General features: G+C 40.0%; 1 protein-coding gene across 1 annotated transcript in view; it reads left to right on the top strand.

Annotated features, from left to right (window-relative positions):
* The first annotated feature begins 307 nt into the window (after nt 1–307).
* LOC131243404 (glutamine-dependent NAD(+) synthetase) overlaps nt 308–17,872 on the top strand; it is a 50,738-nt gene continuing 33,173 nt past the window's right edge. Inside the window, exons 1-5 of the mRNA XM_058242755.1 lie at nt 308–416; nt 9,442–9,659; nt 10,552–10,857; nt 11,929–12,152; nt 13,918–14,021. Coding sequence (XP_058098738.1) covers nt 9,466–9,659; nt 10,552–10,857; nt 11,929–12,152; nt 13,918–14,021 — 828 coding nt within the window. The 5' untranslated portion in view covers nt 308–416; nt 9,442–9,465. The remainder of the gene's footprint in view (nt 417–9,441; nt 9,660–10,551; nt 10,858–11,928; nt 12,153–13,917; nt 14,022–17,872) is intronic.

Raw genomic sequence — 17,872 nt, 5'->3', positions numbered from 1 at the left:
CATATGAACATAAAGGTGGAGCCCAAGAAAGTTTCAACAGTAGCATTTCTTTTCCAATTTTTATTCGTGTGACGCACTTGAGTTTTGTATCACTTTATTTTTTGGTGGCATGTTAAGATGAGCTCTCGAAATAGATGAATAGGTGTAATTCTCACGGACATCCTGGTGGGCTCCACCCAACATCCTTAGAATAGTAGCTTTATGCAAACATCTTCAGCATAAAATCTTCGTCCATACCCAATTCCCACCCCTCATATTTCCCTCTCATCTCCAAAATCTTCCACTTTCTCAGCACCCTCATCTCTCCCAAATCTTATTCTTTCTCAGCGTCCCATCGCTCTCATCTCCGATATCTTCCTCTCTAACGTACCTTCCAACCTTTTCTCTCTTCTCGTTATTCTCGCAGCTTTAAAGAGGTTCGTCTCTCTCTTTCTCTCTCCCCTATCATAGAAAGACTTGGCCTTGGGTTCGCGTTCGGGTCCAAAAGAAAGTTTTTGGGGCTGAGCTTCAGCTGTACTGTTTTGTTGAACCGGCCTAGGCCGGATCAGGCCTATGTTGAACAATAAGGGCCGGGTCTGGACAGACCGTGGCCTGGCCCTGGCCCTAGCCCGACCGGTCCAGATTCCTGGATATCAGGAAATTGGCGTCCACGAATCTCGGGGACACGTGTTCAAATCAGAGTCCCCGAATCTGCTGGCACGTGTCTACATATAACACGTGTTCAAACGGCGTCCGCCAATCTCGAGGGGCACGTATTTACATGTAACATGTGTTCAAATCAGCGTCTGCCGATCTCGGCAGCACTTCTACATGTAACATGTGTTTAAGACTTGCTCGAAGGAGAGTGGATTAGGTGTTAACGTGGGGCCACCTTGATGATTTTTCATATATCCACGCCGTCCATCCGTTTTTGGAGACCATTTTAGGACGTTGTCTCAGAAATTAATGGTGGGCGTTCAATCACTACGGTTTCCCGTGGTGTGGTCCACCGTCGTATGTATCTTTCATCATACCCATAAGGATAAAGTGCATATATAAAATTTAGCATTATCCAAAAATCGGATGGGCCACACTAGGGGAACTTTGAGTTTCAAGGCACGGTGAAAATTAGGCCAGGGTCTCACCCGATGGAGTGGTCTTCACGGATGGACGGACGTGTTTTACACTCTGCGTGCGTCAAACGGACGCGGATTTCCTGCCTTTGGCAGTAAGCTCCTTCGCTCGAAGCCTCAGTGGGGCCTACTGTGAGACCCACTAAAGTGTTCCCCAGGTAACACCTAATCCGCTCCCCTGGTTCGAGATAGGCGCGAGAGGCACTGTTTATTCTCAGTCCCCACCTTCAGTGCCACCGGCGCGCGCGCTCTCTCTCTCTCTCTCTCTCTCTCTCTCTCTCTCTCCATATTCCTCTGAATCTGTGAGTTTCTCACCATCTCTACCTCTTTTTTCTCCTTTTTCTCTTCATTTTTTTTTGAATTTTGGAACCTGTAACTGAGTGTTTTTGCATTGAATTCGAGCGGGAAATCTGAAATTCTGGGATAAAAATAATCTTGTTTGTGAGAAAAAAGAAGAAGAAAACTCCTAAAATCAGATTAATGAAATAATAGTTTTTTAATTATTTAGGTTTGGAAAAATATCGATAATTGGGATTTGGGTTGTTAGGATTGGTTGATTGTTGGGTTTTTCTTTTCCTAACGATTATGGTTTCCATCATCTTTCAAAAAAAAAAAAAAAAAACCGTGTTCTTAGGAATTGATTTATATGATTTTTTTTTAAAAAATATAATTTGTTTCTTTTTTCGAATTTGGTAGTTGTAATTGGGGAACATTTGGGTGAATTTTGGTTATGGATGGAGTTTGTTTTGCCTATCTGGTGCCCCGCTGGGGCTCGCAATCTGTAATGTTTCAGAGATAGGAACCATTCATATTATCAGTAGTAACACAACCAATCTATGGTCAAATAACCACACTTCATGATGATCCTAGCTGTTGAATTTTGGAGATGAGTGGTAGCTGTTGAAAATTTTCTTTTCAATGTTGTAAGCTCATCTACTTTGGTACAGAGGGTGATGGTTTGGATTGTCCTTTTCTGCGCATGTTTCATAGGGTGGCCCATATAGAGTAGAATATGGATCATGGACAGTTCCGATCATTGGGCCATCTCAGCATGTGGGTCCAGTGGAGCAACATATGCTCCATTTGGTGGTTCAAGCCCCCTTTTTTCTTTTTTATTGATTTGTATTGGTTGTGGAGATTGGTCCTCATTTGGTGGTTTCTGTTTATGGAGACTGGTTATGTTTATATCTATGCTTGTTTGGTGGTATGTGTATGTTGAATGTTGTCCTGTTATGTAATTATTGGGTGTAACTCACCATTTCCAAGAAATGAATTTCCAAAGATGTGTCACCCAAACAGGAGGGTGGAGAGATTGAGAAGGATGTTGCTCATAGAAATAGAGCTGGGTGGCTGAAATGGAGATGTGCTTCTGGAGTTTCATGCGATCGCCACATACCCAATCAAATAGAAGGGCAATTTTTATAGGATAGCTATAAGAATAGCCATTCTTTATGGGACTGAATATTGGGTAGTTAAGGAACAACATGTTTATAGGATGAGCCTTAAGATAGATAAGTGGCAAGACAAGGAAAGATGGAATTAGGAATGAATGAATTCACGTGAACTTGGGAGTAGCACCAATTGATAATAAGTCGAGAGAAAGTGGGCTTAGATTGTTTGGCCATATGCAATGGAGACCAAGACCTACATTAGTTGGGAGTGAGTTGGAGCAAGTTGAAGGCTCTAAAAGGCAGGGGGAAGGTTAAAGGGACATGGGCGGAGCTAGTAAGAAAAGACTTGAGGACCCATATATAGTTTGTTATAGAGTGGAATGGTAACAGACTAATAAGATTAGCATAGCGGACCCCAGTTAGTTGACATAAGATTTTGATGACGACGATGATGATGTAACCCAAAAAACAGCATTTTATAACATGAAAAAAAGAGAGTTTATGCAGCCAACTCCAATTAATTGGGACGAGGGTTAGATGATGATGATGAAAAATGTAGTGTCATCCAAATAAAATTTCCATAAGAGTTCATTGTCAGAACCTGATTTCCAATTACTTATCTCCACAGAAATTAGTTCCCAGCCAATGATTTCTGGACCGCATATAAATGGGACCTAATATGAGCACATTGCACCACTTTTTGCTTAGATCATACATGTAGTGAGGAGGTCCATCTTCTGGACTGTTCATTGTGTGAGGCATTACACAGAATTTGTTCCCAGCAAATGATTTCTGGACTGGCATCCAAATGGGGAGTGCATTTCACCAATTTCATTTTCTGGTGTGGCTTGCTTAGATTGGACATGTGGCCGGGAGGTCCATCATATGGACTATTCATCTGGTCAGTCCATACATGGAAATCTCACAGGGTGGAATATCTAAATGCTCTAATTAGTGAGCTAAAAATGGATGGAAGGGAAGAATATTGGCCACAGTTAGAATTGAAGTTGGTGGGTCTACAAGCTGGATAGGTAGCATTATCCAATCCAGCAGTTTAAGTTCGTCCATCCATGGGGGGAGAATCAATGAAAGGGTAGGTCACGGACTGTTATGCCATGTGGCCAATTTGAGTGCAGTGCACCTGATATGAAAATTGATGTACTGATCTACAATTATTTTTCTCTAAAGGGTGGGTGGAAATAGTTAGAACTTAGAGGTAGCTTTTCTCGTGTTGCTGAAATTCTAATGAAAAGGTTGCTGTAAATATTGGATAGTGGCTTCTTAATTTAGATGTGTATTGGTGTATAAGACATGCATCTTCTTAGTTTAAATGTGTATACAACGTATTTTAAAGTGCATTTTACTCATTTAGGAACATCTCATCGGAAACTTTTTAAAAGCCTCCCTATAAAGTTTCCTAGCCATCTTGCTTTCCCAAATGACACTAACATCTGTGATTATGTAAGTTTCTCACAGTATAAGATTGTTTAGATATTCTTATTATCATATATAGGAAGGACCGAAAACCCTTACTATGTAGGAAGTTCTGCAGCAACTGCTTTGAAAGTCAGAGGAGAGATGATGCCCTGATGTCAAAGGAACAGATTTCTACCTAGTTTTGCTTCCAAGTTGCAACATTAGAGAAGAATTATAAGGTCTGGAAGGTCAGAAAATGTACATTTTTCTTAGGCTCTTAAGTTCAGTGTGGGCCCATGTTTTTGTGTTTAGACCTTTGATTTGATGGGCCATATGGTGGGTGGATGATGCGGAATTGGCTTCACTTAAGTCAGAGGAGGTGGTTATAGTTAGCCAACTAAAGGCACGGTCCCAGCATAGAGCTTGATGGAATTGGCCTATGAAGGGAGGATTAAGAGATTCTAGGTGAGGGATGGTATTTGAATCATAGAGGAAGATCGTCTCTGCATGCCTAAGTGGGGCATTCTTAGGAGATAACTACTTACGGAGTGGAATGACACATGATGGGTAGGTCATCCTAACCAACATCGAATTGTATTTTAGCTAAACATGAGGAGCAATGTCGAAATCTGTGTGCGGAGTGAGTAGAAGTCTTCTATGACATTGCCATCAAGACAAGTTAGAATACAATAAGCAAGATAGCTTGTTTGAGCCATTACTGATACCATAGAGGCCTAAGGCTATATATGGGCTTCATCTCCATGTTGCCTAAGGTGGGTAGCCTTATGTCAATCATGGTGATGGTAGATTGATTCTCCAAGTATGCAACTTTTATCAAGGCACTAATGAACTACACAACAGAAGGGCAACACAGCACTTCATCAAGAATCCTGTGAAGTACTTGGCTGTACCTGAGGTTATAGTGAGGGGTAGGGAGTCTGGATTCATGGGCTGGTTTTATATGGAAGTATTCAGGTTGTTGGGAATGCAATTGCATTTTTTGGAAGGCGAACTTGAGTTGCATTGGGGCATTTTGGAATTGCCACATGGACAAATGGGCTGGGGAATTAGAAAGTCCATGACCTATTGATGATTTTTTCATAGGTAAGATATGATCAACTTGTGCGTTTGCATTGCTTGATTTGGAGACCAAGAACTGAAGGTCTCCATAGGCAAATCCTATCTTCATCTGGCTAAGATTGACAATTATTGGAATTGACCTGGTCACATTGCCCGTTAAAAGGTCTAAGAAACCCATGAACCACATCTTGAGTGTTTGAGTTGTCAGTATCATTATAAGTTTTACTGGCCGGAGATAAAGAAACAATATCGTTATTGCAGATAATGTCGTTGATAACCGAAAATGCGAAGGAAACATGGAAAAAATGTTGGAATTTTTCAGTGAAATTTCTGGAGATCCATGAATACACATTTTTGCATATTTAGGAATTATATATATATATATATATAAGAATGTATACATAATAAGTTTCCATCCATCCAACCATCCATCCATCCATCCAATTGTCCAATCCATCCAACCATCCCTTCTACCCATCCATCCAACTATTCATTACATAATCCATACAAATAGATATTTAACCATTTTTTTGTTAAATTATTAGTTTATTTTTAATGGATCCTAATGGACCCTTTTCGGTCAGCCCATCCTCGTCATATAAAAAAATGGGTCCCATTTAAAGAAAGAAATGAGTAATTTATTATATCCCAAAAACTAAATTTATTTTTATTTAAAAAAAATTAAAAAAATGGATTTTATATGCAGGCACTTAGAAATTGCACATGCACACAAATAGCAAATTAAACTGTCCTAATTATGAATTTATGATACTTGGTATAATTATATCATAAATCTAAGGTTTAAGTATCAGATTGGTGGACACAAATTGGACGGTTAAAATAAAAAAATCTAATGGTCCAATTTTCATAGACCAACATTCACAAATCATAGGTTATGATTGTTCGATCAACCTGCCCTTGGGATTGACTTGGTCAGGGAGGGCTGCTCATGTCTACAATTTAAATTAATACATTTTATATGCGACGTATCACATGTACAATTTACAATTTATGAGTGCCTTCCCAGTGCATAAGCATGATTCTCCTAAGGCGTCCATTAGGTAGGACGCAAATTGCTTATGAAAGCACGGGAAGTTAGGTGGGCCTACCATGATGTTTACGAGAAATCCACCCCGTCCATCTGTTTTTCTAGATCATGTTAGAACATGAGACCAAAAATGAAGCAAATCCAAAATTCAACTGGGGCACACAATAGGGAACAATGAGATGGAACGTCCACCATTGAAACATTCACATGCCACAAAAGTTTTAGATGAAGCTAATATTATTGTGTTTGCAATTCATCCTAGGAATGACCTTGTTGAACCGTTTGGATAGCATATAAATCTGCAAATATTTTAGTGATGTGGATTTCTGAGAAAGGTTCCTGTGCTGGGATGCTACATGAGGCCCACAATGTGTTTTTGAAAAATCCACCCTGTTCATCTGTTTTTTCAGATCATTTTAAAGGATGAGATAAAAAATCACGTGGATCAAAAACTCAAGAAGGGGATCCAAACTTATAGCCCACAATGTGTTTCTGAAAAATCCACCCTGTTCATCTGTTTTTTCAGATCATTTTAAAGGATGAGATAAAAAATCACGTGGATCAAAAACTCAAGAAGGCCATCCAAATTGTTTATAAGTTCATTCCCACTGGAATGAAGTGAAAAATCACAACTATTAGCCTTATAATAAACTTTTGTGGCAATATAAATGTTTAAACGGTGGTCACTAAATCTCCACTATTTCCTTTTGTACGGCCCACTTGAGTTTTGGATCCACGTGATTTTTTGTCCAATGTCCTAAAATGATCTGAAAAAACGGATGAATGGGATGAATGTTTCAGAAACATCATGGTAGGCCCCATGTAGCATCCCTGCACAGGAACTTCTGCCAAAGGCTTTGGTAGGAACTCCGCTTACATATTTTAGGCCCATTTCTTAATATGATCTAGTAAAACGGATGAATGGGTGGATTTTTGACAAAACATCATGGTGGGCCCATGCCCCCACCTAGCTTACTGTCCAAGTAAGTTCATGCCAAAGGCTTTCGCAGGCTTTGCATTGCCCCATCAACCAGCGAAGTGGGTGCGACCTTGGGCCTACCTCAACGAATGTGTTGTATATCTACGCAGTCCATCTATTTGGTTAGCTCATTTTAGTGCATGGGTTGAAAAATGAAGCAGATCCAAATCTTAGGTGGACCACAGACCACACCACAAGAAACAATAGTCACCGACTATTAAAACTTTTGTTGGGCCACAAAAGTTTTGGATCAAGCTGATATGTGTTTTTCCCTTCATCAAGGTCTATGTGACTTTATGAACAACTTAGATGGCAAATAAACATTAGTGTGGACACGGTGGATGTTCAATACCCATTGTTTTTTTTGGTGTGGTCCACCTTACATACGGATCTACTTTTCTATTCATCCCATGCCCTAAAATGACATGGAAAAACAAATGGACGGCCTAGATATACAACACATGCATTGAAGTGAGTCACAGAGTCACACATGACACATCCCACATGAATCAAAAGAGGTGCGACCGCAAGGAGCCATTTTGGTGAGACCCTCCTTACTGTGGGTCCCACCTTGATCTATGTATTTTGTATCCACGCTGTCCATATGTTTTTCCAGATTATTTTATGACATTATCCCAAAAATGAAGTAGATCCAAACACCTAGTGGACCACACCATAGGAAACAGTGGTGATTGAACTCCCTGCCATTAAAAACTTCTTAGGGAAGCGCCTTGATGTTTCCATAGTGTTTATTTACCATTAAAAAAAAAAAAACAAACAAGTATCAGCTTGATCCAAAACTTTTGTGGCCCACTAATGGTCAATCACCACTGTTTCCAATGTTATGGTCCACCTGATAATTGGATCTGCCTCTTTTTTTTTTTGGAAAATGCCCTTAAATGATATTGAAAAACTGATGGACGGCGTGGATAAAGAATACATACATCAAGGTGGGCGCGATGGTAAGGGCCGCACACGTCTTGGGTGAAACTCGAGACTTTTTTTTAAAAAAACGTGTTGGGTCTCACCAAATCCACTCACGTAAAAACAAAATGGGAATGGGGAATGAAACTTGTGACTTTTTTAAAACCCTAAAATGATCATCGGAATCATATTCTCCATGGAAACGCAAAATCTAGCGATTCTTTCCGGTAAAATATCAATTGGAGGAGGGAAAATCCAACAAAATCCTAGAAATCCATCACCTTGAAGATTTTTTAAGGTTATTTCATACTTCCCATCTGCAGAAAGAAGGTATTTTTTTTTAAAAAAATTTTATTTTATTTTTGTTGATGCAAAAATTTGTATTACCCTCCGCTGAGTCTTCAGTGGTCTGAGCGAACCCTGGTCCTGCACAAAGGAACATACGAAGGAGACCCTGGCTCAAGCAGGGGACCCTTCGATGCCTAAGTCAGGCTAAGGAACTGGGTCTAAGTAGAGTAGAGTATGGGTGAGGGTGCGAGAGATTGCGCACCTTCTACCGTAGAAATGACTTGTATTTATACTTGAGGGTCGTAGTGAATGTGTCCGACAATCTCGGCACGGTCATAGCCATCATGAGAGGATTATGCGGGCACGATAGTCGGTTGTTACCTAGAGAACGTGCGCTGGGTATAATTCTAATCGTACATTATTGGAGTGACTCATTAAATGTAGTTGATCAGAATCCCATCCGAACCGACCTCCCGGCTCGGATCCTACTCAGTGACCTGAGCCGAGCCCACGGGTAAGACTACGTTCAAGTTCAAGTAGAAGATCAGGTCGGTCAAGCGTGGAGTATGATCTGGCTTGGATGTGAAGGACGGGTCGGCTCGGACGTATTGCTACTACTCCAAGCCGAGGTTGTACTCACGAGATGACGAGAAGATCGGGTCGGAGCATAGTTCTACCAGAACCCCCCGAGCCGGATGTTTTCCTAGGCTCGGTCGTTACCCATTCGAGGTTTTCTTCATCGATGCCAAAGTTAACCTGGTGCAACTCGGTTCGGATTTACCCATAACAATTTTCATGAAGCCTGACTCGATTTTATCGTCGATAATTGATGAAAATGTCGAAATTTCGAAAATATTGGCGCCGATGTCTAAAAGAGAAATGATACTTGTGGGTTTTGGTTTCGTTTGGCCGACGACAACGAAATTATCGGCAATAATTCGATAATTTCGCGGACAATTTAAACACCCAGTTTTATTTATTTATTTTTATAGTTTTTTATTTATGAAAATGGGGATAAGATTCTCTCTGGCTAACTTCATTACGAGTGTTTTTGGCTGATGGTTGGGTATGATGTTGTAACTTTTAACCAAGAGGCATTTCATGTAATGATGTATTTCAGCTTACTTTAAATGATTGTGTTTTTGTTTAACCAATGCTATTATTTCAAGACTATAAATCTTAATCAAACTGTTTATTGTATAGTTTAAGTGCAGATAAGAATTGGAGATGAGGTTGTTGAATGTGGCGACGTGTAACCTAAATCAATGGGCTATGGATTTTGATTGCAATCTGCGGAACATCAAGGAATCCATATTGAGGGCAAAATCAGCTGGAGCCACTATTAGACTTGGGCCGGAGCTTGAGATTTCGGGATATGGTTGTGAAGACCATTTCTTGGAGCTGGACACTATAACTCACTCGTAAGTTATTACTAATTTTATTTTCCTAGTTACTAATTGTTAATATGTTTTGGCATTTGACTTGCATTGTGATGATTACTCCTAGGTGTCTTGGTCACGAGTGTTTTTTCTCCTTTTCTTTTGAAGTTAAGTTACCATTCAAAACGAAAGTTTTGGGTTTTTGGTTTGGGTTGTTGGAGTTTTGAGTTCATTAATTCTTGATGAAAACCATGTCAATGAGGACATGAACATTTAATTCTTCATTTGAATATTCATAAGACTATAGTTCAGGTTAGAATTTAAGAGAATTTATACTAGTGTGAAATGAATTTTATCTTAGTAAGTTTTGAACTTTAGTTCTTTACAAGTGGGGTGTGTGATACTGGTTTAGTATGGAATTATGGATATGCCGCTCCCTTCTATATTGTCATAACTCTAGATCCATGTTCATGAATAACATTTAATTGTGTCATTACTTCCCAAGATCAAGAGGCGTTTTCATCAATCAAAAAATAAATAAATAAAAGAATGAAAGAAGAGAGGTGCCTTCAAAATGTTGCTTCTCTCTGCTTATTTCACAGAAGGTTGGTGTTTATGCTGTTTGTTTTTATTGTCAAAGGTCATGGCTAGGGATAGCTGCTTCATCTTCTGCATTCATAAAGACAATTGTCTATTTTGTTACATTGTGGTCTTTTGACTCATTTCTCTAGTAATTACAGTCTACCCCTTTTTAAGAGCATATTAATGATGTTTTTCTTAAACCCTGATAGTCATAAAGGCAGGCATTCACAGACCTTATTTTGCTTTTTGAGCTACTTGTATTAAAAGCTTAATTATTTCATTATATGGCATCCTGCACTTGTCTTAATGTCCATAATTGTTTTCTTTAACACTTGGAACAATTTGCATGCAGATGGGAGTGCTTGAAAGATATTCTACTGGGTGACTGGACTGATGGCATATTATGCAGCATCGGCATGCCCGTCATTCAAGGGAGTGTGCGCTACAACTGCCAGGTTTTTTGTTTCAACCGAAAGATTCTTATGATCCGTCCGAAGATGAGTCTTGCCAATGATGGAAACTATAGGGAACTTCGATGGTTTTCAGCTTGGAAGCATAAAGATCAGCTTGTAGATTTCCAGCTGCCTCATGACATTTCTGAGGCTCTATCACAGAAATCGGTGCCATTTGGATATGGATACATCCAGTTTTTAGACACGTAAGTACCAAGTAAATGAGAGTCATTTTAGTGTAATTGTAATGATGTTCTTATATCAGGAATAGTTGTTTGATATCCACGGATTTTTCTTCGGTTATATTGTAAAAAGGAGAACTATCTTTACCTTGACATTGAACTATACCTGTTAGGATACTGCTTGTGATCTTTATTCATACAAATCTTACAAATTCATGAATTATATAGTCATCATCTATTTTTTATCTTCTTTTTTGTCACTCTGTCACCTACATGGGTACTTTCATCCTTTCTCCTTAAGTTTAGCTGTAATCCATGTTTACCATGTTGTTACTAACATAAAAAAAGAAATTTCACAATGCAATTAAAGCTTCCAGAATCAGAAACAGGTTATGATCCTTGGGTTGTGTGTATTTTACTAAGTTTCAGTGGTACTAGTAAGCTAGGGTACCGGGCAGAAGTGGGGCCCACATGATGTATTCACGACATCCAACCTGTCCGTCAGATGCATTGCCTCACGTTACCCCAGGCACCAAAAATCATGCCAAAGAGGAACTCAGGTGGGCCACAGCTAAGTGGACAAGTTGAGAAGAACACCCACTCACCCTTGATTTACGTGTGTGTGTGTGTGGGGGGGGGAGTCAGGCTGTTCTACAACTCAGGTGGGCCCCGGTGAGAATCAAGGGTGGACATCCCCTCCCACCTTGTTCCCTTTGCTGTGGTCCACTAAATTTTTGGATGGAGCTTATTTTCAGGCCCTGCAGGTAGCCTGAGGGGAAGCATCCGATGGATTTACATGGTTACACCACATGGGCCCCACATCTGCTGCCACTGGAGCGAATCTCTTTCACTAAGTCTTCATAGAGGTATTGTAAAATGCTCAGGCCAAGAGGTCGTTCAGTATTTTTGTGGCTTTCAGTTTGTGCAAGTGGGGTGTACCCGTCAGCTGTGACTCAAGCTTGAGGCTCTCAGTTTGTGCAAGATCTCACAGGAGTTACATTTCTAAATGAACTTGTTCATGGTTATGGTTCCTTTTCAGTTGTGTTGTATTGGGAAACCTTCATTCTTGGATGGTTATTTTCTTGTCACGTGCAGGGCTGTCGCTGCTGAAATCTGTGAAGAGCTTTATACTCCTAATGCTCCCCATACTGAGCTTGCACTAAACGGTGTCGAAGTTTTTATGAATGCCAGTGGAAGTCATCATCAACTGAGAAAGCTTGACCTTCGCCTTGGTGTTATTCAAAATGCTACCCTTATTTGTGGAGGAGTTTACATGTACAGCAATCACCAAGGCTGCGATGGTGGCCGGCTTTATTATGGTATTCAATTACTCCCTGTTTGGCTGTTATCCATGATTTTAATTTCAAATTTATTTCCCGATTGTTTTTACTGGACATGTTGAAGCTATTGACTTTCCAATTGCTTCTCCAGGGATGAGATAGTGGCTGCCTTTCAACATTGAGGTCATGATGAGTTTGTTACTGACTCATGTTGAAAAATGCCTTGTCTACCATTGAGTAAATATTTTTCTTTATTTCTTGATATTGGAACATTCCTCTAGAAGTGAGATTTCTACTACAATATAGGGATGCGATTATTTTCTTTTTCTTCTGGTGAGACTCCATAAACCATCACCTTTTTTCACGCACATAGACACATGCGCCCACACACACAGAGGGAGGGAGAAAGGGTGGGATTCGAGGTTTTGATAATCCTCCTCTACGAAGCATCATTCCTTTTATTTTTAATGATTTTGGGTTGCTAGAGATGAAATATGCATCAGAATCTCCTAAGTTAAGGTGCTGTAAGGAACCACAAAATAATATGTTCAATACATCTTCAATGCACCTCACAATTCACATACACCAAAGATTATACTCTTATCACCTGTTTTTGTTAGTGCCATTTTGTTCCTACATGTAATTTGGAGAGGTGAAAGGTGATATTCTAATTTGTTCGAGCTATTGGAATTTGCTTAAATTTTAAAAAGCTATGTTTCTCGTGATATCTTTGGATTGGAATCGAGCTAGACTTAGCTTTGATCCCCTCAATCTTTATAAGTCAGGTTCAAGATGATCTAATATTTGTGATTGTCTAGGACAACAAGGTATTCACTAACAGTAATGGTGGTCGTAGTGGCCAACCTTATGGTTGTTATGATATGGTTCATAATGACCGTTATGGCTTTGCAATGGTGAAATTTTTTTAAAGGAAAAATGAATTGGCCTCGTTTAGGCTTGTTATGGGCTTGTAACAGCCATTACAAACCTTTTTACGAGACATTTTTTTCCCCCTCCAAATCAGGTGTTGCAGCCTAGTATCACATAATGGGCACCACCGTTGCCGTTATGTAACAACTGTAATGGCCTTTACCTAACTATTTTTAAATATCATGCTAGACATTCAGACTTAATGTCAATGGACTGATGTTCGGGAATTACAGAGCTACATAAGGTAAGAGTGGGAGAGGCGAAGTAGAAGAAGCCAAAGGAGATCACTAAACCCATATCATAACAACAGATCAGAGGAGATTGTTACCCCCATAAACTATATCCATATCATAATGTCATATTAGAAGACATCAATACACATCATGATGGCCTTGATCAACCAAGATGTCCCTTGGGGCAGTTGACAGGTTCCCACTCCAAACATACAGCCCCGATAGTTGTGGAATATCTCTCTTAGGATGATTGACGGGTTGCTAATTAACAACAAAGTCGATCATAATGGCAGATCACTACAACCATATTGTAATGTCCTTGATCAACCGAGACATCCCCTTGGGACAGTTGACAGGTTGCCACACCAAATATACGGCACCAGTTGGTGGAGGCATCTCTCTCTGGGGATGATTAATGGTTTGCCTAATTATATGGCTTCGATGGGCAACAAATCCTTTGGATCATTGGTAGGTTTCCTTATATTGGATGCCAGTGGATGTTAACATGTATGTGCGCGTGCTTTTATATTATATTTGTACATATCTATGATACCTGTAATATTCAATTTTGTGGAGGCGGCCACGTTCAGTGGTTAATGGTTATCGTGCCTTGTACACTGTTCACTGTTTATTTGGTATAGATGGATGTTCTTGTATTGCTATAAATGGGGATGTGGTTGCTCAAGGATCCCAGTTTTCCTTGAAGGATGTTGAAGTCTTGACTGCTCAGATTGACCTAGATGCGGTAAGCTATATTTCCTTACCCTTGATCTTGTATTCTTGGTGTTGATGAGTATTTGAAGGGCCATTTGCCTTTTTCTAAGTAGATGATTTCCATTCTGAATTTCATCTAAATCATGGGTGGATGGTGGAGAGTAACCATAAATAAGAGTTAGATTTTTTTATTGGGAAAGCAAAATAAGAGTTAGATTTATCGAATTGTATGTATGCTGTTTCCTCTTCTCTCTCTCTCTCTCTCTCTCTCTCTCTCTCTCTCTTTTCTAATACACATGGGGCATGAATATGACTTGGGAACACAAGTGCATGAGTAGAAATACATGAACTGATAAGAGACCAATGACAAACATATTTAACAGAGGGGGCTGAAAACAGGTTTCCAAAAATTCAATTGTATGTATGCTATTTCCTCCTCTCTCTCTCTCTCTCTTCTAATACACATGGGGCATGAATATGACTTACGAACACAAGTGCATGAGTAGAAATACATAAACTGATAAGAGACCAATGGCAAACATATTTAATAGAGGGGGTTGAAAACAGGTTTTCAAAAATTGCTGATATGTAATATACCAAATAATAAATGTATTGAGGTACAAATAACCACGCAATGTTTACTTCATTTTTTCCTGGTATATGGCATTTTTTTTTTTTTTTTTTCCTTTTATTTTACACACGCACTCACACCCCACACACACCCATGCACTCACACCACAGTGGGAGTTCACCACAATGGGTACTCGAACCCATGACCTCGTGTTGAAATTGTTGTGTGTCTATCACTGAGGCATGAGTAAGGACCCACCTGGCATAGGGCTTGAGAAAATAATGAATACAAAACCAAAATGGTCTTATGTTTTTCAACCATTAAACTTTCCTAAGTTTTGGTGAGAATTCTAAAATAAGTATAAAATATCTTGAATTCTAGGTTTGCTGGATGGCGTCATTTACGTCTATTTGATTAGCTTCCATCTATTCCATTGTTATATTAGAGATGTGGTGACACATAGCTTCCTCTACCTTCCACAGATCTTTTTTTTTTGGAAAGTTGATGGAAATTTTATTAAAACAGCACCGATAGGTGATAAAGAATACAAACCACAAAAACAACCAACCAGCCCACCCTACTACATATGCACAACACACCCTTTCTCCCCACTATTACAGCAGATCCACTCCCGAACAATACCCCAAACCCTCCCTACAACCCACTCAACGTTGTGGCTAACATTATGGAAGCATCTTTTGTGTCTCTCTTCCCAAATTGCCCAAAGACCCGCCATTGCCATGAAGCCTTCTTCGCCTCCCAACATTCATACCATGCCAGGCCATAAGCAATTCGCCTATAGAACTTGGCATGACCCAAAAGACGTTGAACCTAGAGAGGGCACCATACCACACCTTGGACGCAAATGGGCAACAAATGAAGAGGTGATTGACTAATTCTGAATCGGCTCTACATAACAAACATATATTGGGTAAAATCATCCCTCTTTTTATAAGATTATCCACAGTTAATATCCTTTCTCTCCCAACAAGCTAACAAAAAATTCTGGCTTTTGGCGGAGCTGCATAGGACTACAGATACTTGGTATTCTTGACTACTCCATTCACTTTGGACTTGACGAGCATAAAATAGAAAGATTTGACTAAGAAGTTCCCTATTGACTGCCCTCTCCACACCATATGGTCCCTTTCTCCTCTAATCAGATGATATAGCTGAATGAGAGTAAGAAGCGAAACCAATTCAATCTCCTCTTTGTCCAAAAGGAGCAGGCGACAAGGAGGAGCCACACCACTGAACCACCACAAGTCAAGACACATTGTGCAATAAGAGTGTTACGATTTGGTGATAGGTGAGCAATTTTTAGAAACAAAATTTGCAATGGAGTAGAGCTCACCCACAGATCTTCCCAAAGTCGAATCCACTCCTAATCCCTAAGACTAAGGCCAACTCCACTATTGAAGCTTGATTTTGTGGAAAGGACTCCTTTCCATATTGCTGAAGCTCTATACAAGGAAGACTTCTTAGTACCCCACCCACCATCAAGAAAACCATATATTTGGATGTAATCGTAGCCCTCCATAAAGCATCTTCTTTTGATCCGAACCTCCACAACCATTTACACAATAACACTATATTCATCACCTCCAAATCCCTAATGCCAACCCCACCCTCATCATAAGGCATACACACTTCCACTTTAATAGATGGAACTTAGAAGCTCCTTCCACACCTTGCCATAAGTTGTGCTGCAATCTATCTAGCCTAACTAGCATTGACTTTGGACATTGAAAGAAAGACATGAAGTAGATTGGAAAATTTGAAAGAGCCGCTTTAATTAAAAGTTATATGACCCTCCCAAGGGAAACATATCGGCTCTTCCATCTCGCTAGTTTTCTTTTGAACCTTTTCACAACAACATCCCAAAGTTTTTCACTGGTTTACTGATACACAACGGCAACCCAAGGTAGGAGGATGGAAAAGAGCCCACCTCACACCCAAACATGCTCGCTTCAAAAGATCTTCCCTAGACAATTGAATACTCATCATGATACTTTTCGCGACATTGCCCTTCAGCCTTAAGACAACTTCAAACCATCGAATAATTCTTCTTAAGGCTTCCACCTTCACTCCTTGCCTCACAAAAAAAGAAGTGTGACATCCACAAACTGAAGATGAGATATCGGAGTGCTCGCCCTCCAGCACAGAAGCCCCAAAAGTGATCATTTTGTTGCCCCCATTCCAATATTCTTCCAAGCACTTCATCTAGTACCACAAAAAGGAGAGATAGCGGGTCCCCTTGCCTCAACCCCCTTGAACTCTAGAAAAAACCTTTAGGCGAACTGTTAACCAGCACTGAGAATTTGACCGAGCTCATGCACTCCTTCACCAACTTCTCCATTTCGTTTCGCATCCGAGTCTGCCCAACATGTAGTCCAAAAAAACCCCAATGCACATTGTCATAAGCTTTCTCAATGTCTAACTTACAAACAACACTAATTAACCTTTCCTCGTATCTAGAGTCAATGCACTCATGAGCTAATAGAGCACTATCCAAGACTTGCGGACCCTTAACAAAAGCTCCTTGGAACTTGGAGATTACGCCTGCTAGCTTTCCTCTTAATCTAGTTGCTAGAACCTTTGCAGGGATTTTGTAGATGCTTCCGATGAGGCTAATGTGTCTATAATCTTTCAAATTTTCTGCACCCAACACCTTAGGAATCAACACAATGAAGGAGGCCCCCCTATGTCTACTGAGAGTTTTCTCTGACTATGAAACTCTCTCACAAAATCTATCACATCCCCTTTCATGCTTTCCCAAAAGATCTGGAAAAAAGCTAAAGGGAAACCATCTGGCCCCGACACTTTTATCTCTTCCCAAAGAGTCCACAACTTCCTTGACTTCAACTCTTAGTTCTTGGTGAGTTGGCATGCATAAGCCCATTGATTGCAGGCCTACTAATCCTTAAGCGGATAGTCAAGCTTTGGTAAACAACGTAACTGATCCCCTATGATGTTGAGGTGGAAAGAATAGGAAAAAGTGGTGTCTTTGTCAAGGTTTCGTGGTGACAGAGAAGAAATTTCGACTTTAGTAACTATAGATTTTCAAAATTTTGGATCACTACTAAATTCAGCTCCTTTGTTTCTGCTCCAAAACCTGTAGGACATGCATGCATACTAAATGCTACTTCTGATCCCTAAGCTTTCTAAAGGTTAGTTGTAGAAAGGCGCTCTCAAATGAACCTTGGCCCATAGCTTTGATGGCCTCCTATGCCTTCATGCCTTTATTTAACATATGCATGCCTCATGTTAAGGTCTATGATATGATTTTGTGACTTTGGATACTGAATTGG

The sequence above is a fragment of the Magnolia sinica genome, chromosome 1, assembly GCF_029962835.1.
Source record: "Magnolia sinica isolate HGM2019 chromosome 1, MsV1, whole genome shotgun sequence".
Lineage (NCBI taxonomy): Eukaryota > Viridiplantae > Streptophyta > Magnoliopsida > Magnoliales > Magnoliaceae > Magnolia > Magnolia sinica.
The sequence above is the reverse complement of the archived record's forward strand: the minus strand, read 5'-3'. Positions and strand labels throughout refer to the sequence as shown.